At 37.5% G+C, this 27,773-nt stretch overlaps 1 protein-coding gene across 5 annotated transcripts in view; it reads right to left on the bottom strand.

The window, feature by feature from the left end:
- cep162 (centrosomal protein 162) overlaps nt 1-27,773 on the bottom strand; it is a 101,371-nt gene that overhangs the window by 11,541 nt on the left and 62,057 nt on the right. For all 5 annotated transcript variants that reach the window (XM_059982347.1, XM_059982345.1, XM_059982346.1 and 2 more), the window contains 8 exons: nt 27,439-27,551; nt 26,541-26,655; nt 22,281-22,407; nt 21,422-21,585; nt 20,916-21,020; nt 19,535-19,762; nt 4,660-5,294; nt 2,975-3,116 (listed from right to left, as the gene is read on the bottom strand). In XM_059982347.1, coding sequence (XP_059838330.1) covers nt 2,975-3,116; nt 4,660-5,294; nt 19,535-19,762; nt 20,916-21,020; nt 21,422-21,585; nt 22,281-22,407; nt 26,541-26,655; nt 27,439-27,551 — 1,629 coding nt within the window. The remainder of the gene's footprint in view (nt 1-2,974; nt 3,117-4,659; nt 5,295-19,534; nt 19,763-20,915; nt 21,021-21,421; nt 21,586-22,280; nt 22,408-26,540; nt 26,656-27,438; nt 27,552-27,773) is intronic.

Consider the following 27,773-nt stretch of genomic DNA (forward strand, 5'->3'; position numbering starts at 1 on the left):
TGGAAGATGCTCTGCAGATGACATTGTAAAGGAGAAGAGAAATAAGGAGATGGAACAGAAGTCTATGTATTTTAAATGGACTTGGATAAAGAGCTCCCTTGATAGGGTTTTGAAGCAAGTGAATATCAGAGCTTTTTTCTTACATTAAAAGGTACTGTAGAGTGGGATTAATAGACTAAATTTGGAAGAGTGGGATGTACAAGCCGAGTCAAGGCTGGACAAATAGCAGATGCAGAGACAAGGCTGTAGAAAGAGGAAGAAGAAATTTAAGTTTTTTCAAAGATGGATCAACAAAATAAAAATATGCGACAGAATGGAGATAATGGCAAAACAAGGACACGCAACAACATGCCGCAATTGGTGCCATTATCCCACAAACTTCAGAGGGTCACAGTTTATGTAGGATGCAGCATGGGACACTAAAAAGATGATGCTCCCCTCCCCCCATAAGTCAAAATCATATGAATTATTATTTCAATTCATGACCAGCAATAATTCTGGGGGAGGGGTGGGAGTAGTTAGGCAATATGGCTGATATGTGACACAGAGAGTTGACATGCTTATTAATTTAGTAGGAAACTGATCAGTTGATTTTAAATATATTGTATTAACTTGTGCTAACTACAGAGATTATGGGATTATGATAGAAAGTAAACAAGTGTGTTTTATTCTTGAAATTATTATTTGGCATAAGATCTTATCTATCTATAATATTGTTAAATTGTTAGCTTAAGTCAGAAGGACATGGGGGTGTCCTTATACATAAAAAAAACTGAAAGCTAACATGCAGTTATAACAAAAAATTAAAAGGCAAATGATATAGAAGCCTTTATTGCAAGAAAATATGAGTACAAGAGAAGTGCCTTTAATTGTACACTCAGTGGCTACTATGTTTATGGTCTTCTGCTACAGTGGCCCATCACTTGAAGGTTGGACATGTTGTATGTTCAGATATGCTCTTACCAACACAACTGTTATAATGCACATTATTTGAGTTACTGTCATCTTCCTGTCAGTGTGAACAACTTGGCCATTCTCCTCTGACCTCTCTCATTAAAGAGGCACTTTCATCCACAAAGCTGCTGCTCACTGGCTGTTTTATTGTTTCTCGCACCACTCTCTGTAAACTCCAGAAAATCCTCCGAAATCAATAGTTTCCGAGGTACTCAAACCACCCTGTCTGGCGCCAACAATCATTCTAAGGTCAAAATCATTTAGATCATATTTCTTCCCCATTCTGATATTTGGACTGAATCTCTTGACAATGTCTGCTTCTGCTTTTGCATGGAGTTGCTGCCATATGATTGCTGAATACATATTTGCATTAACAAGCAAATGTACAGATGTAACTAATAAAGTAGCTACTGACTGTATAATGCTCCAAAGTGATTACACCTACAATATAATGTACAGATCTAGTCTCCCTATCCTAGGAAGGAAATACTTGTGATTGAGGGAGTACAGTTAAAGTCAACCTGCTGATTCCTTCAATGATGTGTTACTATCTGGAAAGAGGTTAAGTATTTTAGGACAATACTCTCTTGAACAGTGAGAATAAAGGGTAGATAGAGCAATGATAATTCCTTTGGCTCTTGATCTGTCTCAGGGTTGTACTCAGTTAAGATGTTCAGTGTACAGTAAGAGATAGATTACCCTGTAGAAACAAGCTCCTTCTTTTCATAGAGTCTCATTTAATAGTGAAAATATGTTTAAAAAGTGCCCTGATAACCAGAGTTACTGTAGCTCAGATATATCTGGCTATTTTGTCTTTGCTTCATTGTGCATTTCATTAATCCAGTTAAAAATCTACAGGAAAATTTATGATAAAAAAATAAATTAACTCTACCATAAAAGTCTCTTAAAGCCAAAAAGTCCGCATCAATGTTTATATATACACTGTATATCTGTGGCAAATGAAACTGTTGGTGCTTTGTTTTACAACAATTGACAGGGACTCAACAAGTTGAGGTAGCCAAAAAAGCTGCTGAAGATGAAAATGTGAAATAAAAACAGAAAACGCTGATAGTATTAAGGAGGTTAGGGAGCATCAGTTTCAGTTTAGGTACAGCAATCTGAACTTTGAAGGAAAGTCACTCACCTGAAATGATAACTGTCTCTTTCTCCACAAATGTTGCTGGATTACTGGACTATCCCGTCAACTTGTGACTTTATATTTAGACATGCCTTTGAATGGATTTCAAATTATAGTACAACTCTGATCGGCCACTATACTATTTAGAAATGCTGATGGTTTAGCATTTGGGTAATTGGGTACTGATTCCTGTGCTCCCTTTCATTCATGGAATCCCATTCCTGTGAACTCCCCTTAAACACACTTGGTTCTTTTTGCCACGCTCCCTTAAAACATACTCAGTTCTTTTTCCCACACGTCTTTGAAACTTTCCGGGGCCAGTTTCCTCACCCCCTCCCATATTCCTTTAATGCTTATCAGGTTCACTGGAAAATTTAACAATTCTACCATATAGCAGTAAATTTAAAGTATGTTGTAATATTAATAAAACATTGCCCGATAGTCCATTAAATCTGTTCCTTTGCTCCTCTATCAATGTCTTGAGCGTGTAGATTAACAGATTTTTACTATAATACCGAATAGCATCATCAGTGTAGAAAACAAATTATACCAGCTGGTTACTGAGTCCTTTATAAGGTACTGTCTTACTCTGCCTGGTACACTGATTTTCGTGTCCCATTGTCAAACAAAATGTTGTGAAGCTCCTCAAAGCTGCAAAGTGTTGTAAAAAAAAATGGCACTTGATCACATTCCATAAAAAAAATTCTTCACAAGTCAGAAACTATTCCTTGCTCACCTCAGTTTAAATATCACATAATATGCATCATTTTAAAACAACTGTTCCATTTTATAAATCTGTTTATGAAATTGTAAACACTTAATGATAGTCTTGAATACTAATAAAGGGTAAGCTGTGTTGCACTTTAAGTACATTGCCTGTACCTCTTGAGCGGTAATTTTATTTGCCAATTCAGCCACTTTCGAGGAAGAGTGTTTCAACGCATGCTGAGTCAATAGCTGTTCTATTTCTTGTTGATGAGATACTTTTAATGCTGCAACATGCTCAGAAACATCATCTTGAGCTCTACAGCAGAAGAGAAAAGCATTTAATTATGCTACTTTATATGTTATTATCAAACACCAGTCAAGACTTAATACACAATGCTCATTCTAACCAAAAACATCAACTTTAGATATGTAAGACCATAATTTCCTTCTATTTTTCAGTCAGATTTCTTTTTGGCTCAGTTGCTACCCAGGTCACCTAATGAGCACAATGCTGAATTCCAAGACTAGAATATAAAAAGCAAGAATGATATTTCGGTCAAATACTCAGGAAAGCCAAGCTCTTCAAGTTAATATCAAAGTTTTCTGTTTCTGAGAACTCTTTATCAAATTGCCTTCACACACTTAGTACTTTGCATTGAATTAAGCAGTTTGGACCACAAGAAACACAAAACTATATAGAACTGTAAAAATAATCAGTATCACAGAACAGAATATCTGGTTGAAGGATAATTGCCAGGAAGGGCCACTGGAAATAATTTATGTCCACTATAATAAATACTAAGGTCAATTTTCCATTTTTTTTGGTCATAGTCTTCCATTTATTCTTTAACAAGCACCTTCAAATACAAAACTGTTAGAACTTACTAAGGAAAATATTTGTTATATTTGACTACCGAGCAATCATCACTATCTTCAATATGTTTGAAGTTTTGTGACATATTACACAGAGAATGAAATTAATTTAGCAAATATATGCACTGTGTAAATCAAAGGCATTACACTTCAGTGAGTAAAGAGATGAGATATCAATTAGAAAATTAAATGAAACTGCAATGGGAACCAAAATTACCAAAAAAAAAATACTGTTTGCTTCGAGAGGACAACTGAAAATTAGATAGGTTAACTGTACTGAATCATAGTGAAACCATACTCACAAAGTAACTTTTGTAATTCTAGTTGCATTACCATTAAAAAGATGAAGGACAAGATACAAAAAATATGGTGCCAGTACTGACTGGACTGGAATGCTCTTTCCAAAAGAGAATGTTTAGAGATTATTTAAGAGAAATTTCAGAGTTAAGACAATCTTGAAGAGTGTTTCAGGTTGCAGAAAGTAATGAACTAGAGACCATCTTTGTAAGACGTTCATCCAGAATGCATTTTAGAGAAAGCAAGTTGACGAAGTGAGGGAGAAAAGAACTATTATGTTTACAGAGTTAAATGAAAAGGATGGGGAGAGGCTTAAGTAGGGGACTTTAGTTAAATGGCCTGGTTTTGAGCTAAATAATGTAGGCAATGATTTTGCAGGATGTGATAATATAATATTTATATTTTCTTATTTTTTTTACAGCTGTTTCAGCTATGTCCAAAATGCCACTGATGCTGGATCTTGGGCACATTTTATATTGAGGTAGTGAGTGAAACGAAACTGAGGATGACAAACAGCTTGCCTTTTATTAGCCCTCAAGTAAAGACATCTAGGTTATGAAGTAGCAGTGGGCATCAGATAAGAGCTGGTTAGTGATCTTTCTCTTGGTATCATCCCACCAAATACAATAATTACTCCAGTGAAATCTAACTAAATTGCAGTTTTACTGAAACAAATACAATGTCTTTACCTCCTTGCTTCACTTTCAAACTGGGCTAATTTTATTCGTTGCTGATCTATTTCCAGTGTTAACCTTTCAATGTTGTTCTTTAATATGTCATTTTCCTTCAAAACATCTGATATATGAAAACCAGAAAAATCATTTGGCTGATAAGCTTTTTCATCAAAAGTTGCTGGGAAAGTCACAATGGACTCTTTGCTCTTCTTGGACTTCCTGGTGGACTTCTGTTGTGCATCATGTTTGTCTGCAGGCATTTTATTACTAAGGAGCACTCTTCTCTCTGTCTGAAGCCGCTCTAATGTCTTTGAAAGTTCTTGTATTTCTCGGTTTTTGGCAGCTAGTTCTAAATTGAGTTTTTCAACCCTGGCTTGATGATATGTATTCTGCATTTGTTGGTCAACCATTCTATGGGAGCTTTCTTCTCTTTCCATCAGCTTTAATTCTGCATGATAAAGGTGATTTTTCAGCTTTTCAATATCACCTCTGAGACGATTTTCTTTGGATTTGTGAGCCTCTTTTAACTTGAGAATTTCCTCTTCAAGTATCTTCATTTTTGGATCAGGATCATCTAATTTTTCCTCTTCATGTATTAACTTTTGCATTAGAAGCTGATCGAGTTCTGAGATTCTCTGTTCATACTGAATCTGGAAAACACACCAAGTGAAAGTTTATTAAATTTTGTGTTATGAATAGGGATGATGAGTGAGAGATGGCACAACATATTATGTCTAATGACATAATGGTAAAATTGTTTCAATTTAGTAAAACAGAAAGGCAGAGCATGATTTAATCAGCAATAGATGGGGAAATATTGATATACAACAGGCACATCATATATATATATTTTTTTGATTATGTGTTATATACATTATACACAACCAAATGAAATAATGTTTCTCTGGAGCATGGTGCACCCACAATAATTACGTCACATAACAAGTTCCTTAAGGTTATCATAGCTGGGGGTGGTAGCGGGGACAAGCTTTGACTACCTATTAAATGCTCCCAATGATGTGCATCTCAAATAGTCTTTGACAACCAAGTCCAGCTCCAGGCTTTCACAAATCGCTTAGCCACTATGTTGGTGGGACGATTTCTACTGACAAGAGAATGGGCAAAGGTGGATTACTGGCACCTTGAAACCAGTTGCTTTGGGAAGATGGGGCTCATCAGTCGTGGTTGGCAGGTTATCTAGAAGGAAAACTGATCTCAAACTTCCATTGTCTTATGGCTACACCCACTCATAGGGAAGGCGTCGAGAGTAAACACTGAGGGAAAATTCAGGAGCTGGAATTCCCATTGAACTGCACTGAGTTCAACACTGACTGGCAACTCCTCCAATGCCAGTGGTATCAAACTGCATTGGTCCCTGCCGTTCCTTTGGATTTATCAGCTGTGTGGAGAGTAGGAGCCTGCTGCATTGGCAACAATTTGCTCTCCATGTTGTACTGCCATGTCTTGCAAATCACAGACAGCTAGGATGCAATATCCATGCTGACCCTGACCAATGGAAGGCCCACATAATACAAAAATATTACTACAAATAAGTTAATAAAATATAAAATGCATGTGACGTGTGCAGCACAGGTGAACAGTAAAGAGAACAGTAAATGGCTCACTGTCATAATGACAAGACCTCAGTGACAGCAGGGTATTCATTACTCTCACAGCCTAGGGGAAGAAGCTGTTACCCAGTTTGGTAGTCCTGGTCCTGATGCTTCAGTGCCTCCTTCCTGATGGTAGTGGGTTAAAGAGATTGTAGGATGAGTGGTACGGAACCTCAACAATGCTTTGGTCCCTTCATATACAATATTCCCAGTGTATGTTGGACACAAAGGAGAGGGAGACCCCAGTGATGCTCTCTGCAGTTTTTAACATCCAATCTAGGGTCTTACTGTCTTTGTATATTAGTCCCTTGAGGCAAACAGAAGAGTGCAGCAGGCAGTTGCTGCAGTAAATATTACATTGGCCTTTGTTGCAACAATCCTACTTCAATTGTAAAATGCCCTGGTGGGAATACAGTTGGAGTTTTGAGTACAGTTTTAGTTTCCTTAACTTAATTGCCACAGACGGAGTGCAACAAAAGATTACCAAATGTGGGATTATAGGGCAGTTTCATACAAGGATAAATTGGATTGACTCAGTCTACATTCTGTAGAGTTTGGAAGGATTATAAGAAATCTCATTAAAATACAAAATTCTGACATGCCTGACAGTTTGAACAACGGAAAGATGTGTCTATTGTCTGGAAAGCTAGAGGAAGAGATCACAGCTTCAGAATATGGGATAAGACCTTTAGAACTGAGACAGATACAAATATTTTCCAAGGAATTTTTAAAGGAAGAATTCTTTACCAGGATCACAGGAAGACAAGTTGCGAAATATATTCTTAAAAAATGAGGTAAATGGATTGTTAGACACAAAAGGTAGGAAGAATTGTGGGGAGAGAGAAGAATAATACTGCATACTTATCCCAGAGCATGCTGGAAGGGCAAAATGGTTTACTTATGTTCACATTTTTTATACTGTCATTAGTATTTGACAAGGTGCCGCACATGTAGCAAGATAAGAGCCCATGGAATTACAGGGAAGTTACTAGCATGGGTGGAGCATTCGCTGGTCAGGAGAAAACAGAGAGTGGGAATAAAGGGATCCTATTTTGGCTGGCTGCTGGTTACCAGTGGAGTTCCACAGGGGTCGGTGTCGGGACCGCTGCTTTTTATGATGTATGCCAATGATTTGGACTACAGTATTAATGGGTTTGTGGCTAAATTTGCCAAAAATACAAAGATAAGTGGAGGAATGGGTCGCGTTGAGGAAACAGAGACCCTGCAGAGAGAGTTATGATACCTTAGGGGAATGGGCAAAGGAGTGGCAAATGAAATACAATGTTGGAAAGTGTATGGTCATGCACTTTGGTGGAAAAAATAAATGGGCAGATTATTATTTAGATGGGGAGCGAATTCAAAATACAGAGATGCAAAGGGACTTGGGAGTCCTTGTGCAGGATATCCTAAAGGTTAGCCTCCAGGTTGAGTCAGTTGTAAAGAAGGCAATTGCAATGTTGGCATCAGTTTCTAGAGGTATAGAATATAAGAGCAGGGATGCGATGTTGAGCCTCTATAAGGCACTCATGAGACGACACGGAGTATTGTGTGCAGTTTTGGGCTCCTTATTTTAGAAAGATTATACTGATATTGGAGAGGAAAAAGAGAAGATTCACAAGAATGATTCCAGGAATGAAAGGGTTACTGTTTGAGGACCATCAGGCAGCTATTGGGCTGTATTCCCTGAAGTTCAGGAGAAAGAGGGGGGATCTCAGAGAAACATTCTGAATGTTAAAAGGCCTGAACAGATTAGATATGGCAAAGTTATTTCCCATGGTAGGGGATTCCAGGACAAGAGTGCACGACTTTAGGATTGAAGGATGTCCATTTAGAACAGAGATGCAGAGAAATTACTTTAGTCAGAGGGTGGTAAATCTGTGAAATTTGTTGCCACGAGCGGCTGTGGAGGCCAAGTAATTGGGTGTATTTAAGGCAGAGATAGATAGGTTCTTGATTAGCCGGGGCAACAAGGGGTGTCGGGTGAAGGCAGGGGAGTGGGAATGACTTGAAGAATTGGATCAGCCCATGATTGAATGGCAGAGAAGACTCGATGGGCTGAATGGCCTACTACTGCTCCTATATCTTATGGTCTTATAGAAATGATTTTCAGCATGTTGAACAGTATCTACATAATCCATATGATAGTCCACTTTACTGAGACTGGTTTCCATTGTGGTACTGGCTACACTTGAGAATTCACATTGTCAAGTTTGCTGATGACATGACAATGGCTCATCACCAACAATGATGAGATGACTTACAGAGAGAAGGTGGAAGAGCTCGAAGCCTGGTGCCAGGTGAACAAGTCAAAGGAGACAGTTATCAACTTGTACCACTCATCACCTTCTCTACATCAGTAGCACAACGGTGGAAACTGTGATCAGTTTCAAACTCATGGGAGTACACATCTCCCGCAATCTTTCATGGTCGCAGACACCATTCTACAGAATCAGGAAAGCTCATCAATGCCTCTACTATCTGAGGAGGCTGAAGAGAGCTGGACTATTCACATCTATACTCACCTCATTCTACAGATGCACAATAGACAGCATCCTACCAAGCCGCATCACTGCATGGTACGGAAACTGCACTGCAGCAGACAGGAAGGCTCTACAACAGGTATTCAGAACTGCCCAACGTATCACTAGCACAAGCTTACCAGCTCTACAGTGTATAGCAAGGTACTGGAAAATTGCCAGTAACATCATGAAGTGCCACCCACTGTGCTCAGGGACTGTTTATCCCCACTTCCATCAGGGAGGATGCCACGTAATATCCATGCCAGGACTACCAGACTCAAAAAAAAAAGTTACTTTCCCCAAGTAGTAAGGCTGTTCAACATCTCCATTCTTCCACACTATCAACCACCACTAATTTATCATTTCCCGTTAGTCACCTTATGTTCGGACATTCCTGTGCCTAGTGTCATTTTATGGACATACAATCAATTTATATTTACTGTGTTCTATGTTATTGTTCTTTTTTGCTGTATCGGATCTGCAGTAAGAGTTGGAGGGGCTATATAAAGTATTCCCCCCCCTTGTAAGTTTTCATGTTTTAGAGTTTTACAACATTGAATTACAGTGAATTTAATTTGGCTTTTTTGATACTGTTCAACAAAAGATGACTTTCATGTCAAAGTGAAAACAGATCTCTAAAAAGTGATCTAAATTAATTACAAATATAAAACACAAAATGATGGATTGCATAAATATTCACCCCCTTTGATATGACACACCAAATCATCACTGGTGCAACTAATGGGTTTTAGAAGTCACATAGATAGTTAAATGGAGATCATCTGTGTGCAGTCTAGGTGTTTCAATTGATTGTAGTAAAAAAGTACACCTGAATCTGAAAAGTCCAACTGCTGGTGAGTCAGTATCCTGGCAAAAACTACACCATAAAAATAAAAGAACATTCTAAGCAGCTCCATGAAAGGTTTATTGAAAAGCACAACTCAGAAGATGGATACAAGAAAATTTTCAAGTCACTGACTATCTCTTGGAGTACAGTTAAGGCAATCATCAAGAAAGGGAGAGAATATGGCACAGCTGTAAATTTGTCTAAAGCAGGCCGTCCTCAAAAACTGAGAGACAGTGCAAGAAGGGTACTAATTAGGAAGGCCACCAAGAGACCTATGAGAAACAAGCTGAGAAATCATTTAAGTGAATGTTATTTGGATATGTTAATGAGAATCAAAAGCTATCAATTGGATGGAAGTTCTATTAGTCTAGAAAGAGTTTGCAAAGAATGGGTAAATGCCAAAGACAGGAAAGAGAAAAAAATAACTGACTGACTTAAATATGTATGTCTTGTTGTTATTCTGTGCAGTTTTATGTCAAGTATTTTGTAAACCTACATAAACTGTGCCATGCGTGCATTCAGTGTACACATACTTTTGTCACAGGAAAAAAAATTGCACAACGTAAGATTTTTGTGCACACTGACTACTAAAAACTAGGGGGAGCATTGCCTATGACAACTCAGGAGGAGTTACAAGCTTCAATGGCTGAGATGGGAGGGACTACGCATACAACAACTGTTGCCCAGATGCTTCACCAGTTGCAGCTTTATGGGAGAGTGGCAAAAAGAAAGCCACTGTTGAAAAAAACTCACATGAATTCTTGGCTAGAGTTTGTCAGAAGGCATGTGAGAGACTCTGAAGTCAGCTGGAAGAAGGTTCTATGGTCTGATGAAACCAAAATTGAGCTTTTTGGCCATTAGACTAAACGTTATGTTTGGCATAAGCCAAACACTGCACATCATCAAAAACACACCATCCCTAGTGGTGGCTGCATCATACTGTGGGGATGCTTCACTGTCGCAGGCTGTGTAAGGCAGAGGGTAAAATGAAAGCAGCAAAATACAGGGAAATCCTGATGCAGTCTGCAAGAGAACTGTGACTTAGAAAAAGATTTTGTTTTCCAGCAAGACAATGACCCCAAGCATAAAGCCAAAACTACACAAGAACGGCTTAAAAGCAACAAAGTTAATGTCCTGGAGTGGCCAAGTCAGAGTCCAGACCTCAATCAAATTGAGAATTTGTGGTTAGACTTGATGAGGTCTGTTCACTTACAATACCCATACAATCTGACAGAGCTTGAGCAGTTTTGTAAAGAAGAATGGGGAAAAATTGCAGTGTTCAGGCGTGCAAAGCTGATAGAGACCTATCTACACAGACTCAAGGCTGTAATTGTTGCCAAAGAAGCATCTACTAAACAGTGACTTGAGGGGGGTAAGTAATCATACAAACAATTATTTTGTGTTTAATTGTAATAAATTTAAACCAATTGTAGAAATTTGTTTTCACTTTGACATGAAGGAGTCCTTTTTGTTGAACAGTGTCAAAAAAGCCAAATTAAATCCACTGTGATTCAGCGTTGTAAAACAATAAAACATGAAAACTTCCAGGGGAGGCGGAGGGGGGGGATACTTTTTAATAAATACTGTATTCAGTTCTCCTTTACTCTTGTGTACTAGAAATGACATTAAACAAAGTCTTGGTTTCATAATAACCATATTGTGTGTATGTTTATATATGAACTCTTACATGTAATGTCTTAGCTTGTAAAGAGTAGCATTCTATAAGCCTTTTACTTCAAAATTTACCTACTCTCGTACCATTATGGGTATGTGAATGTACACTGCAACATCCCTATACTTCCACACACCTTGTATCAGTATCTGCCCATTCTATATTTGCTTGCCCTGCTCCAACTATAGCTTAAAGAACAAAACAAAGGTTTTGCAAAATACTAGCTGCCAACATTAATGAAAATCTAAAAATGGTCTTTGGCAGATGAATAACAAAATAGGAAGAATAGGATCTACTAAGTGCAAAAATAGCACCTTGCACATGAAAAGAGGGCACTCTTAAGAGAGCAAATCAGTACTTTGCATCTGCCTTCATCGGAGAAGGGGTTGCTTTCAAACTGATACTGAAGAGATGAGTCATAAGAACTCATAGCATGAAGGCTTTGTTAAAGTTGGGTGAGCTCACGGTAATTCAGCAGGATTGGATTGGATGGGACACATCCAGGAATCCTGAAGGAAGTATTTAAGGAAATGATAGGACCATTGACCATATTCTTTCAATGTTCTCTGGAAAGAGGGAGGTACCAGAGCATTGGAAAGTAGCAAAAGTTATTCTTGTGTACAAAAAAGGACTTCTGATAAGCCCAGAAACTAAGGATCCATTAGCTTAACCTCAGTGTTGTGGGAAAGCTTTTAGAAACATAAATCTGAGATAAGGTTGTTTGTTACATTGGGGGGAGAAAAGGATTTAGAAAGACAAGTCTTTGCAGATTTGTTAAGGACAAATCAAGTTAATTAATTTGATATAACATTTTTCATAAAATAATGTATACAAATGCAGTTGATGTGGTGAACATGAACTTCCTGGAGGCTTTTGATAAGGTGCCAAAAACAGGCACTGAAGCATCCAGCATGAAAAAGACATTGAAAATGTGTGTACAAAGTTGACTAACTAAAAGTCTATAATGGTTGATTTTGGACTGGAAGAAGGTGAATTGGCATTTCTAATCATCGGTGTTAGGACCATTGCTACTTTTGGATGACCAAGACATCTAAATTTCTGGATGACAGAACACATGGCAGTGACATTATAAGCAAAGCAGATAATGATAAACTGTAGATGGATATAGATAGGGTGGTAGAATGGGAAGGTGTAAGACAGATGATAGAGATGTGCAATGATGATTTTGGTAGAAAGAATATGGAGAAACAACATTGACTGAATAAATGCTACTGTTCTTAAAGGGGTACTGGAAGAAAGGGATGGGGTATTATGTATTATATTAAAAAAGATCACTGACAGTGGTAGGGTAGACTAAGAAAGCTAGAAATAAGGCATATGAATTCTAGGCTTTATAAGTAGAGATATCGTATAAAATTATGAAATTTATGCTGGAGTTATACAAACATTAGGCCAGCCACTGAAGTTGTGCTCAATTCTGGAAGCCACAGTATGAAGTTGTGAAAGCATTGGCAAAGGTCCAGAAAAGATTTAACACAAAAGTTCTTGGAATGAGGGACTACACTTAGGGAGGCTGGGACTGTTTTCTGAGGAGAGTAAGGAGAAGTGGACATACAAGTAAACTAAAAGGAAGAGGGAAATGGGCAGTGTACATACCAGGTAGTGGCTATTCCTTTTGGTGGAGAAGTTGAGGTCTCAAAGACATAGGTAAAAAATAAAGAGGAAGAGAATTAAAAGGGACATGACGAAGAACAATTTTACCTATTGTTTGTTTGGTATTAATTCAGTCCCTGCAGATGTGATAGAAGGAACTAGATAAACATTGAAAATTTTACAGGACTACAGAGATGGAGTCAGGGGTTGGTATGGACACAACAGGGAAAATGGATTTTTTTCCATGCTGACACTGTGTAATATATTCCTTACACTTCTTCAGGTTGAATTTTATTGCAGATATAGTCTAAATTATTTATATATACAGTAGTACCCTAAGCCCTGTGGAATCTTGCCAGAAACAGTCAACAGAAAGGGAGACATCAACCATTATCCTGTGCTTCCTCCTGTTACCAACTCTGGATCCAATATGCCATGCTTTCTTTGAGGCCATGGACTTCTACTTTTCAGATCAACCTACTATGCAGAACTTCAGCAAAAGCCTTTTTAAATGTATGCGGTCTACGTTGGTCTCCTTGTTACCTCCTCAAAAGAAAGATTCAGTCAAGTAAGTCAGATGTAACCTTTCCTTAAAAAATCCATCCTGATTATCCCTGAATAACGTACCCTTTTTAAAATGGAAGTTTATTTCCTTCAAAATTGGTCCCATTTTTTTTCAATAATGCTTCGATTTTTCTGTTGACCTAAATGAAACTGTAGGTATCAGATAAGCAGCTTGAATCAGAATCAGAATCAGACTTTAATCGCCAAGTACCTATGCACACACAAGGAATTTACTTCTGGCAGATGTTGTCTCTCTGCTCATAACAATAATAATGATAAATATAAATGAAAATATAGATTATACATACAGGTAGTGCAATCCAAGTAATAGTTAGCCGACAGTTCACCGGCAGTTAACTGTTCAGCAAAGTGACCGCAGTAGGGAAAAAACTTCCCCAGTGCCTATTAGTCTTAGTCTGGAGGGATCTGAAGCGCCTACCAGACGGAAGCAGTTCAAACAGTCCGTGCGCAGGATGGAAGGAGTCCTTTATGATGTTCCCCGCCCTCTTCTTCAACCTGGAAGAGTACAGGTCCACAATAGAAGGCAGGGAGGCTCCAATGATGCGCTCGGCAGTCCTCACTGTGCGCTGTAGTCTGGTTCTATCCTGCTTGGTGGTGGCTCCAAACGGATATAATGGAACAGTCAAGAAAAGAAAAGCTCAGGCGACTTCTTGAGTGCAGATGATGCAATCAAGATGCAGCACAAATAAGGAGAAAACAATGATAAAACCTTGTGAGGCTTTGTTAGAATGAGAAGCCACTGTTGGAAATGGCATTATGTTTCCCAAGTGAGTTATCTATAGCTTTTGTAATACAAATACTTTAGTTGTTCTTAGCTTTAGACTTATCAGTCTCTGTCGCCTGAAAAATCACCTCTATCAAAATCAGTTGCTATATGGGTTCAGTGCAAGGTGCTAAACAACAGCAGTGTCTTCAAGCTGGTTTGGCAGTCAACAATGCTGAAGGTTTCTTGCAAACAGGAAACTGGGAAAGGAACAAAGTAGCTAGTGTTTAAACATATATAGTGAGAAATGTTTTTGTGCATGTTTCAATTATTAAGGAATATTCCAAAACATATACTTTTAAAACAAAATTGAAATCCATTACATTTTGAGGTTTCTAAAGGAAATACACACACCTCATGAAATAATAGACAATATTTTAAAGATATTTTACAGCAAGAGTATTTTGTAAATATTCTTTATCAATTCATTTCCAACATTATGTTATCAGAAAAATGTAAAAGCAAAGCAAATTGTGGCAGAAGTTTACTGATTTTCACATTAATCTATGCCTGGGCAGAAATCTTAAAGCACTGACATGATGTAATGCTGACAGTTTTATTATCATTACAACCACAATGTCAAGCCTAATTTATTTTTATGGAACTGAATGTGGAATACATACAAACCAAATAACAGGGGAAAGCAATATTCTCACCTGTGATACCAAGAGGCAGATGATATTTTGGCTTAATGCCCAGTGTAAGTGATGATTAGAGAATAAGCAATATACTCTTCTACTCTAAAGAAATCTTATCACATTTGGAGAGAGGCACTTCTCTTGCAGCAGGAAAACAAAATGTTTTACTACCAATTTTGAACAAACATTTCTGTAATTGTTCAGCAAAATCTACAAAAAAAGGAATGTAGCACAAGCTTTCAAAATTATTTTCATCATGATATATTTTTTCAATAAACTCTTTATAGTTAATTTTTTATTAAACAATGGCAATAGACTGCCGTTCTTAAAGGACACCATAAATGCCATAATAATTTACAGTTGGCCCTCCTTATCCATTTGGGGATTGGTTCCTGGACCCCCCGCGGATACCAAAAAACACGGATGCTCAAGTCAGTGGACTTCAGGACTCAGCATGTCTCAGTGTGGTGTACTTTAAGACCTGGCGGAGCTTGGGACCAGCTGCCCGCAGTGTTTCTGTTCTGGAAAACGATCATGATTGAAAATGAAGTGGAAACAATAAAGCCATCAGAAAGAGGTGAAATACCATTGGTCACTGGAAAAGCATTAGGCTACAGTTGGTCAACAATCGTAACAATTTTAAAGGATAAAGTGAGAATAATGGAGTATGTGAAGACCCTGTCCGGATGAAAGCTACAATTATTTCTAAGCAACGCAGTGGTTTAATTATTGAAATACATACATTTCTTAAGTGTTTTATATGCATAGAAAGGTAAAAAATATATACTATATACTAAGACAAATGTTTGACTAACTGATGCTAAATAATACTGGATGTACTTGTTCTGACTTAGAGAACTTCCGTTTTTTTTTTCGATTCCTGATCTATGGTAACCTATGCACATCTTTCCATATACTTTAAATCATCTCTAGATTACTTATAATACCTAATACAATGTAAATGCTATGTAAGTAGTTGTTGTACTGTATTGTTTAGGGAATAATGACAAGGAAAAAAAAGTCTGTACATGCTCAAACAACAAGTGCTGGAGAGAGAACTTCTGGGTTTTCCTGATCCGCGGTTGGTTGAATCTGTGTTTGCGGAACCCACGGATAAGGAGGGCCGACTGTACTTACATTATATCTTGCAACTCCTGAGCCATCCTGCAGATGGCAGTGGCAGGAAGCTGAATGATGTGACTGCCATTGTGATGCCACTTCTATGACATCATTCATACCTCATTGAATTTGACTTCAAGTTGGCAATATTCCAAGGAAAATTAAATGTTTTAAAATATGGATCAGAAAATGAAGATACCATAAATTAGTTAAAATATCACCCTTCCATAATGAGGTCCATTACTTTATAAAGTGCTAACTGTCTAGGATGCAACTCTCAAAAAACTGAAAAGTTATGAGAGAAATGGAAAATATGAAAAGATGACCAAGATGAGGGCAAACTGAACACATTTAAAATATTAATAGTGAAAATTCAAAATAAAGATTTAGCCATGAAACACAAATGTACATCAGACAACAGCATCAAAACAAAGAAATAAGAATGAGAAAGGCTGGAAAATCCAAGAGAAATATCACCATAAGACATAGGAGTGGGAGTGTGCAACCAGGTCCTTGAAGCCTGTCCCACCTTTCAATATGATCATAGTTGATCTATGCTGGTGCCGTAGATCCCCATAACCAATTCTTTAATCTTGTAAATATTTACCTATCACCACTTTAAATATATCTGAAATAATCTCCCTTTGGGGGGCTGACGATGTGGGCCGAGAATTCTAGAGATCTTCTGATCTCAGAGAAGAAATTTCCACTGACCTTAGTTTTAAATGACTATCCCATTGTTCATTATTGTTCCATTGGTGAAAACATCTTACTATCTACCCAGCCAACTCATCTTAGGATGTTAAAGGTTTGAATTAGATCACCCCTTATTCTTCAGAAATCCAAGGATTACATACAAACCATTTAACTTTCTTGACCAGCGAACCCTCTCATCCCAGAAACGAGCTTGGTGAATCTCCGTTGGACTACTCCAGGATTATTATATCCTTTTTTTTAAGGTAAGAGGACTGTGCAACTGCGTATACCTTTCCAAACGTTGTCTGACCAGCACCCCCGCACAACAGTAACAAGACCACTCTATTCAAACTCCACATGCCGCAGAACAACTGACAAGACATCAAAATGCCATTTGCCTTCTTAACTACTTGTTAGACTTGCCTGCAAATATTTTGTCATTTATGAACGAATACATAGATCTATCTGAACTTCACTCATTTGCAATATTCTCCACTCGATAGTATTCTGCCTTTTGATTCATCCTTCCTCACACTTCACCACATTTAATTCCACCTGCCAGGATTTCACACAATTACTCACTTTACATTTATCCTGCTGCAGAAGCACAATATCCCTCTCATGCCTGTCCAATGTTTATAAGACCTATAAGAATTTTCTTAAATGTTTTTTATTATTGTTATATTCAAAATCATAAGTTAAAAATCAACAGTGAAACTAAAGAAGATAAAATGTTAAAAATAATACAGTTGGATCCCAGTTATATCATTTCAAATTACACACACTCAGTGGCCACTTTATCAGGTACACCTGCTTGTTATTGCAATATCATGTGGCAGCAACTCAATGCATAAAAGCATGCAGACAAGGTCAAGAAGTTCAGCTGTTGTTCAGACCAAACATCAAAATGGGAAAGAAATGTGTTCTAAGTGACTTTGATTGTGGAATTATTGCTGGTGCTTGACAGGGTGGTTTGAGTTTCTCAGAAACTGATCTTCTGGGATTTCACACAGTCTCTAGAGTGTACAGAGAATGGTGTAAAAAAAAACAAAAAACATCCAGCTAGCAGCTATTCTGTGGGTGAAAAAACACTGTTAATGAGAGAAGTTACAGAAGAATGCCCAGATGGTTCAAACAGACAGGAAGCCATCAGTAACGCAAATAACCGCATGTTACAATAGTAGTGTGCAGAACAGCATCTCTCAATGCACAACATATCAAACCTTAAAGTGGATGGTTACAGCAGCAGAAGACCAGGAACATACAGAAATGTATTGTAGCCACTTTATTAGGTACCTCTTGTACCTAATTAAGTGGCCATGCATTAGGGCCAACTTGCTGCGCAAACTAATATCTCCTAGTTGCCATGTAGAAAACTTGGCTACAAGGGACCAGACGTGAGCCCCTGCCCCCAACCAGCCACCCCACCCCACATTACTGTGTGCTTTTGGGTTGGGAACTTAGTTCAAATTCCTACTTTCCGATGATTTGAATCATTGTACAGCTTAGTTTGAAGAGGCTGCCAGCCTGAGGGAAACTGTATGAGTTTGATTTGGGTCTCAGGTCCATTAGAGTAGTGAGTGTAGGCCATTGTTGTGAACTGGCAGCATTTTACCAGACACTTCAGAATCTCTTGCACCTCTTGTTAGAAGCTGCTGTTTCACCCCCTAGCCTTTTTCTCTGTTTAGCTGCACAACTCTCCCCCAGCTGAAGATTTCTCTCTGGTAACCTCAATGGTTAGCAACTATCGGTGAGCTTGTTCACTGGACTAATGATAGGATAACTGTGCAGTCAGAGAGGTGGGTAGACAATAACTTCCATTGACCTAACAGACTGTGATCAGAAAGCCTGTAGGATCTGATCAATTTATCACCAAGTGGGGCTGGTGAAGCATTACCCAGTGATGGCACACACTGACCAACATGTCTGTTTAGATCCACATCCCTGCACTGAATGGCTGCAACAATTGCTCTGGTTGCCTGACACCACACCTCACAAGTACTATAACAAATCAGTGCTCTACATTAATAGGCTATCCTATTATTATTTTAAATAAGGTGAGTAATTACATAACTTTGTTTTTATGAATCCTTTTTTAATGTTATCTTTTCACCAAGTCCATATTCCTCTATTTTCCACAGACAATGCTTCAAGTTGCATTGTCTTGATTTGTTTTTCAGTAACATTTCACCAGTGTAACTGGGGATTTGACCAGTTTTGAAAAGCATTTACTAAAACAGGCACAGATTACTATCATAAAATCAAATAAGCCAACACCCTTTGAGGTTAGGATAATAAGCATTTCAAACAAATTGCCCAGATACCCATTTCCCAAGGTTCTGAAGGGGACTGTCCAGAAATATTTGCCTTTTTGGCCATCAATGGGTATTACTGAGGTAGTTTCAAAGCTCAGTAATTGTCCTGAAGAACATGTTCAAATTGAATGGACTGATTTCTAGGATACTGATTTATCAATAATGGAACAATGAGAGCACATGAAAGGATTCCATTAAAGACAAAGCTATAGGGATTAAGACCAGAAATTAAAGTGAGGTTAAACAAAATATTACAGAGATTCAAAATATGCTAGGATGCTATCATGGCAAGGTCAAGGCACTGATGAATCTTAATGAATCAAATGATTTTTTTCTCCACAAACTGCAGTGTAAATTGTTGTATAAAGTTTGAACAGTTTCACAAAATTAAAATATATACATCAATAAAAACATGTTAGAATGTTGACTGATAAATAATGACAAATTTGCCAGCATCACCTAATTATTTAAATAAAAGGGCAAAGCTTTACATGATTAAAGATCAATACCTTTATCTTTTGAAACTGTTGCTCCATTGTTCGTAAGCACTTCTTCGTTTCTTCATCTTTTCCCTCAAGATCAGCCTCCAACTTCTTTACTCTTTTTTCTAGAAAAACTCTAGAATGGAGTTTGCCTTCATTTTCTGATGATGCATCAGGTATAGAAGCTGCTGCATAAATGAGAGCAGGCAAGGAATTTGGATAACGTCTTCGAATGATTTCTTCCATTTCCTTCACCTGACAGAATGTGAAATGAACTTGAATTATACATACATCTTTAACCACCAAAATTCTATGACCAATTCAGTATTTTGTTATTTATCTGAGATAACGCTTAAGAAAATGGTACAATGGTATTACAGCAGATAGTAATAAATTTGATTCTTTTTAGTTGTGATAAAACTGAATTTGCTAACCCAGTGAACTTCAATTAATTTTGATATTAAACCTAATGGGGTAGATTTCTGTTTGACAGAGAACCACATGCTGATCACTCATGCAAAATGAAGGTTACGACAATGCAAGTACACGATACTACTTATAGAATCCTACAGCCCTCTGGAGACAGCAGGCAGAGGAGTGTGAGTGAGAGAGTGAGAGAGAGAGTGAGAGTATGTAAGAGTGTGAGTGCGGGTGTGAGTGTATGTATGTATGGATGGGAGGGAGAAAAAGCGGGGCTTGTTTTGCTGCTTGTAGTGTTCTGAGTAGTTCTGCCTAACATTGTGGGCATATTATGTTGGCGTCGGAATGTGTAACAACATTTGCAGGCTGCCCCCACCACATCCTTAGGTGTGCTGGTTGTTAACTCAAACAATGCATTTCACTGCATGTTTCCATGTACTGCACATATGAAAATAAATCTGAATCTGAAGCAATCCTGGTCACTGGAATTGTGAGGAATTTGCATGTTCTCCAAGATAGCACAAGTAACCTTCTACATCCCAAAGATATACTGATTAGTGGGTTATTTTTAAAGAACCAATGCACTCCTTTGTTGCAGACACCATCATAGTGCTATTAACAAGGAGTTGTGTAAGTTGGCTATGAAAACTAATGGGTCTGGGAGGAAAACAAAATGGGTTGGTATAAATAGATGCAATGATGGAGGGCCAAAGGGCCTACTTCCATGCTGTATGAAGCTTTGACACATAAGAATCAGCGACAACCTAATAGTGCTTAGTTTTTAAATGACAGCATCATTAAAGTTAACTTATTTCCCCACTTTTCTAGCTCTAAGGAAGAGCCTATAATGTTAACTTTCACATTTTCCCAGAGATAATGCCTACCTGCTGAGTATTTGCAGCACGTTCTGTTTTTATTCCAATTTGTTTTCTATTATTTAATAATATTGATAAGATGTTTTTAAAAAGTAGTTGAAAAGCATACGTACTTGTCGCTCAAGGTCCTGAATTCGTTTGGCTTCAAGTGTTCTCCACTTTGCACGTTTCTCAGGAGGTGAGTTCCTGACTTTGGAAACAGCTGTAAGTTTTTCCACCTATCCATGTTGAAGAGGGAATATCAAAAACATGGTAAATCTGCAAAGATGTGTCCTAAATTTATCTAGACAATGCAGGAATTTAAATGGGATTGGAAAGATGATGGAATATGATACAGCATTTATTATGACATTAATGAATCTGATGCTGTGTGATTGCAAAATGATGCTGAGGTGAAGAAATTAAATAGACCATGAAAAATACTGTGAAATTCTATAGTACAGCACATATAAAGCAGTACTATGCAAGAGAATTTCTAAGCTTATGCACCTTAAGTGATTCAACAATAACCATTCAACTTTGTCTTGAGAAAAGGTTCCAGTCGTCCAAGAATGTTAGACCAACAAGATCTTTATGTGATAATCAAGCTCCACCTTATTCAGACAAGTATATTCAGTACCTGTTCCTTTAGCTTCTCAATCTCGGCATTTGCTGCTTTAAGCCGTGCTGCATCCTTATCCAGCATCTCCTGGTTTTCAGCATACCACTGCAACCTCTTGTTGAGACGAAGGATTTCTTGCTTATATTGTTCTTCCATGATTTTAATTTCAAAATCTTTATCACCTGAATTTTGAAAAAAAATTAGAATGCAAAATGACAGATGAGGAAAATCATTTTTTTTATTTTAGCAAGCCTTCAAATCTGAAATCCCTCTCTCTACACACACTCATATATATTCATATTCAGCTTTGGAATCAGGACATAGCTGACAAAGCTGAACTGGTATTTATTATTGCCTTTCCCTAAATACCCATGAGAAATTGATGTTGAGCTTCTTAAGGAACCAATGCACTCCTTTGTTGCAGACACCATCATTGTGCTATTAACAAGGAGTTGCAGGATGTAGTCCATGCAAAAATGAAGGAATATCAATATATTTCCAAGTCAGCGATGGAGCACAGCCTGAAAGGGAACCTGTAGGTGGTGCTGCATTTCATTTTAATCTATTTTGCATTTGTCTCCACAAAATTCACAGTTTCCTTAATACTTATCTTACAACCCATGTCTTTGACCAAGCTATTTGCCACCCTTTCTCTTTTATACTTATTTAACCTTTCCTATCTTATTCTGACTTTTGACTCCTTCCTTTCTAGTACCAATAAAGGATCTGGGCTTGAAACATTGATGGTTTTTTTCCCCTCCATGGATGTTGCCTGACCTGCTCCAGCATTTTGTGCAGTATTTCTCAATTACTTACCTTGAAACATTTACTAACCCCAGGAAATTGTCCAAATTAATTTGCACAACCAGTAACTTACCCGAGGTGTTAGTAAGTTGTACTTTAGCCATATTACATTCTTTCTTCATTTTTTCCAGGTCCACCTCTAGTGCTTGCTTCTCCTGCTTAAGTTTCCTGATCTCTTCTGTGTACTTAACCTCTTCTTTCTGAAAGATTAGAAATTGAACAAAATACAGAAAAAACACAGATAGAACAACAAACTCCCACTCAGAAGATCTGTAGCATCCTAGACATATGCTGTTGGAGGATATAATTTGCAGAAACATACATTTCTTTTTGGTGGGTACCAAAAAGTAATACAAATTAATGGCCTGTTAACTATCCAAGAACAAGTTACAGGACAAAACTGGGTATCGAGAAGTTTGCTGCAGTATAAACTATACTGTACAGCTTCCTGCTGATAAAAGACTATGTTGAGAAGGAGTAATTTAATTCATAATATTTTCCAATAACTAAAAATGAAACTTCAGAAATTTAAAAAATGATAAAAAGGTGACATTTGGTAACAAAATATCTTTCATTAAGGTTCAAGTTCATTGATGACATTAGTTTGACCTCATCAACAATGACAATGAGATGACATACAGAGAGGAGGTAGAGCAGTTGGTGGAATGATGAAATATAGACAAGGGATAATTGTGGACTTTAGGAAGGCGTAGGCTGTCCATTCCTCACACAGCATATAAACAGCTCCTGCACAGAGAGAGCAAGAAGCACCAAGTTTCTGGGAGTGCACAGAACGGACAATCTCAGCTGGACCTTCAATACCACCTCTTTAGTCAAGAAAGTACAGCAGTGTCTCCACTTCCTAAAAAGATTGAGGTGAGCACCCCACCCCACCCCACCCATTCTAACCAATTTTTACAGAAGCATCATTGAGAAGGTCTTGAACAGCTGCATCACCATCTGGTACTGGAAATGCAAGAAATCCCTCTGTAAGACCCTACAAATAATTGTGAGGACTGCTGAGAGGATCAGTGGGGTCTCTCTTCCACCATTTCTGAGATATGTATCAGGAGTGCTGCACACACAGGGCCCTTAGCATTGTCAAGGATCCCTTCCATCTGTCTCACAATCACTTTGACTCCCTACCATGAGGCAGGAGGTACCACAGATTGCCAAACATTCATTTTCCCAAAAATTAAATGTTACAGAGAATTGCTTAAATCTCATTAATGAAAGTAACATATTAAGTATGATTACCTTTGTAGATATTTAGCCAAATGCATCATTAACAAAGGTATCAAACAGATACTAATGATCAATGACATTATGAGTTGACAGAACTAAACTGATTAACTGAAACAAACGGGTGTAGAAAGAATCAAACTGAGCGAAGGAAAACCAAACTAAGAGATAAGGGTGTGGTAGATGTAACAGTTTAACCTTCAAATAATTTCTTGCACCATGGCAAGAGTGACCATAGCAACAAGACACAATGTGGTCATCCTGAATCAGCAAGGTCTCTCTCAAGCTGAAATTTTGCAGCAGACAGGAGTTTCAAGGTGTGCTGTCCACACTCTTCTGAAGAAGCACAAAGAAACAGGCAAGGTTGAGGACCAGAAATGCAGCGGAAACTGAGTTCAGCAGACAAGAGAAACATCAAACTAACATCCTTTCTAAATCGGAAGAAGTGCAGCACTGGTATCAGCTCTGAACTCACAGAAACCAATGGAACCCAAACACTCCCCTCTACAGTCCGAAGAAGGCCTGTCAGAAGTGGTCTTCATAGAAGAGTTGCTGCTAAAAAGCCATTCTTCTGAAGTGGAAACAAAGCTGATAGCTGCATCTACACACAAAAATATAAGGATGGGATGCTGAATAATGCAGCAAGTGCTCTGGACTGACAAGTCAAAATTTGAAAACTTGAGCTCAAAAGGAAGCAGTTTATATGTAGAACTGGAGAGCACTACATGGATGAGTGTCTGCAGCCAACAGTGAAGCACAGCAGTAGTTTCCTGCAGGTCTAGGGCTACATTTCCACAAATATTGTTGGTGATCTGGTATGAATTAATGGAATCCTCAATGCTGAGAAGTACAAGCAGATTCTTATCCATCACGCAGTACTATTAAGAAGGTGGCTGAATGGATCAAACTTCATTCTGCAGCAGAACAATGACCCTAAACACACAGCCAACAGCCAAGGTCATAAAGAAAAGAACAAGAGGAACAAGGAGTTCTGCAACAGATGATATAGCCTCACAGAGCCCTGATCTCAACATCATCAAGGCTCTCTGGGATTACCGGGAGAGTCAGAAGCAAGCAAGACAGCCAAAGTCTGTAAAAGGACTGTGTGGCAAGTTCTCAAAGATGCTTGGAACAAACAACCGGACAATTTTCTTATGAAACTGCACAACAGTGTATCTAAGAGAATTGACACAGTTTTATAGGTCACACCAAATAATGATTCAATTTGGCTTTCTACTGGTTAGAACCATAGAACATTACAGCATAGAAACAGGCCTTACTGTACTTTAGTGATTTTTTGATATTTAGAAACTTTTCATCATTTTTGAAAGCATCTTCACTTTACAGAATGTTTTTTTAACATGTGCCTAAGACTTTTGCACAATACTGCATATCAGTGATAATAAATTTGATTCTGATTCAAGAAAGTGATTTAAGTCGTTACAACTAAGTAAGACATTGCGAACCATGTGTAGTGAGTTATGAGTGGGCGATAGAACAGAAATAAAACTAACTCGGAGGTTTATTTATGTTTCCTGTTATACAAAGAAACAAAATGCTGGATTAACAAAAACAAAAAGGAGAACATTAAGTTAAAATTATCCACAACATGTATAATGAAAAACAACTGGATTCTTAAAAAGGTGGAAGAGCAGAATAGTGAGAGAGCTTTAAATAAATTTTTAACAAGTCCTATTATTAAAGTTGCGCAACAGTAAATTTAAGTAAGGCTTAAAATGCAAACTACTCAGCTGTTCAGAGACTGATCTCCCTCTAATACACCATTTCAAAGTATTAAAGCAATTCACATGAATATTTGACTATTTGGTGTGAAGAGAAATTTCTTTTTTAGGATACACATTTCTATACAAAAATGGAGATACACTGTCATATGAAAAGCATTTGGTGGCTCTGGGCCTGTGTTCACTGGAATTCAGAAGAATGAGGAGTGACCTCATTGAAAGGTGAACGGCCTTGATAGAATGGATGTGGAAAGGATGTTTCCTTTGGTGGGAGAGTCTAAGACCAGAGGACACAGTCTCAAAATAGAGGGGTGACTTTTAGAACAGAGATGAGCACATGATTCTTTAGCCAGAGTGCTGAATCTGTGGAATTCTTTGCCACAGACAGCTGTGAAGGCCAAGTCTTTATGTATGTTTAAGGCAGAGGTTGACAGATTCTTGATTACTCAGGGCATAAAGGGATACGGGGAGAAGGCACAAGATTGGGGCTGAGGGGAAAACTGGATCAGCAATAATAAAACGGTGGTGTAGACTCGATGGATCAAATGGCCTAACTCTGCTCCCATATCTTATCGTCTTATGATACCTATCTCAGAGTTAAGTCTTTTCCTTTGTAACTGGTTCCACTGCTTTTACAGATCACTTGAAATCATTCATAGTGACACTTAATGCACTATAAAATATATTGTTTAGTAGACTAAATAATGTTAAACTAAAAATGTTATCACATTCTACTGTGCAAGAAAATCAAAATTGTATTTCTTTTATATTTCCACTTTTCATTTTGTTTTGCAAAATATTGAAATATAAATGAAATTTTTAAATAATCTAAAGATTAATTGTATATTAATTTTGCATCAATAGATTAAAAATGCCCATTTTCATATACAGAATGATATAATGATACAGAATAACAATGATACAGAAAAATCAGTTTTACTGCTCTTTTGCATAAACATTGATGGGAGGTGATTTTTACGATATATATATATATAAATACAAAAAGGTAAACAATGCATTACTATCTGACCCTAATGGATGGAAATCTGATGTACAAATTATGCCCATCCTTTTTTGAGGTATGATTTTTGGCATTTCCATCAAAGGCTTGGATATCATTTGACCAATTAAGGAATATTCCCTCCACTGTAAATTTCAGTAGCTGCCTTCCATTGCTGCTTTGGTGTTCATCTGCCCTATGGATGTTCAGATTTAGTATAGCAATTCATTATTAAATAATGTGAAAAAATTAAAAACTAAGAAACCAGATTATTTGATGCAATTTGAATGTTACAAGTAAAGCACTTGCCTTACACTTTAAATAGATAAGCCTCCAGATAACGACTTACCTGTGATGCCTTCAACTGTGAAAGCAAGTCAGCAATATTCTGATTTTTAATTTCCTCAGATGACTGTATATCATGGATTGATGCTTGCTTCATATTAGTATTCTTTAGCTGTTCTCTAATTTAAAAAAAGCAAAACAAAAAAATCCACATTGACTCAAAAATTTTAAATACAGTTAAATCTATTTTTCTAACTAGTGACAACTTAAAATGTGTTAGTACACTCAAAAGCTCATGAAGATTTCATCAGTAGTGGTAGGGTGGCGGGAGGGAGGGGTTGGCAACGGTGGAATCAAGCACTGAGAAGCTGCAGAGGGTTGTAAATTTAGTCAGCTTCATCTAGGGTACTAGCCTACAAAGTACCCAAAACATCTTTAAGGAGCGATGTCTCAGAAAGGTAGTTTCCATTATTAAGGACCTCCAACATGCAGGGCATGCTCTTTTCTCACTGTTACCATCAGGTAGGAGCCATACACTCAGCGGTTGAGGAACAGCTTCGTCCCCTCTGCCATCCGTTTCCTAACTGGACATTGAACCCGTGGATACTACCACACTTCTTAATATACAATTATATCTGTTTTTGTAGGATTTTAATCTATTCAATATATGTAATACTGTAAATTGACTTATTATTTTTCTTCTTCTTCCATATTATGTATTGCATTGAGCTGCTGGTGCTAAGTTAACAATTTCACGACACATGCCTGTCGTAAACCTGATTCTGATTCTAAAATTGTGCCTATATGTACTCAGTATCAATCATGTTTAGCAATGAGATGTTTCATAAAAGTATTTGGCCTTATCCAAATAATATGTTACAATACATGGTTATCAATTATTGTATTAAATTAGGAACAACAACGTAGACTTGTAGTTTTTAGAAAACAATTTAAAGTCTTACTTCAATTGTCGTATTTCAGTCATCAAGTGACGGGATTCTGTGAACATTTTCTCTTCATTTCTTTTATTTACCATCTGAAGCTCTTTCACCTGTGTGTAAAGTCTTTCATTTTCCTGAAATAATAAATATTCTTGAATAAGTGAGCAAAACAGATTAATTTTACAGCAAGAAATATTGAATTTATTTTTAGATGGTTACCCATTCAAAGAGTTGCACACATAGACTACAAGTCAAATACTGCAGATGTTGGAAATCAAAAATTAAAATGGAAGATGCTGAAAACATTCAAAGTCAGACAGCACTTGTGAAAAGGCTAAAATAGAGTTAATATTTCT

Source organism: Hypanus sabinus, chromosome 10 (genome assembly GCF_030144855.1).
Source record: "Hypanus sabinus isolate sHypSab1 chromosome 10, sHypSab1.hap1, whole genome shotgun sequence".
NCBI lineage: Eukaryota > Metazoa > Chordata > Chondrichthyes > Myliobatiformes > Dasyatidae > Hypanus > Hypanus sabinus.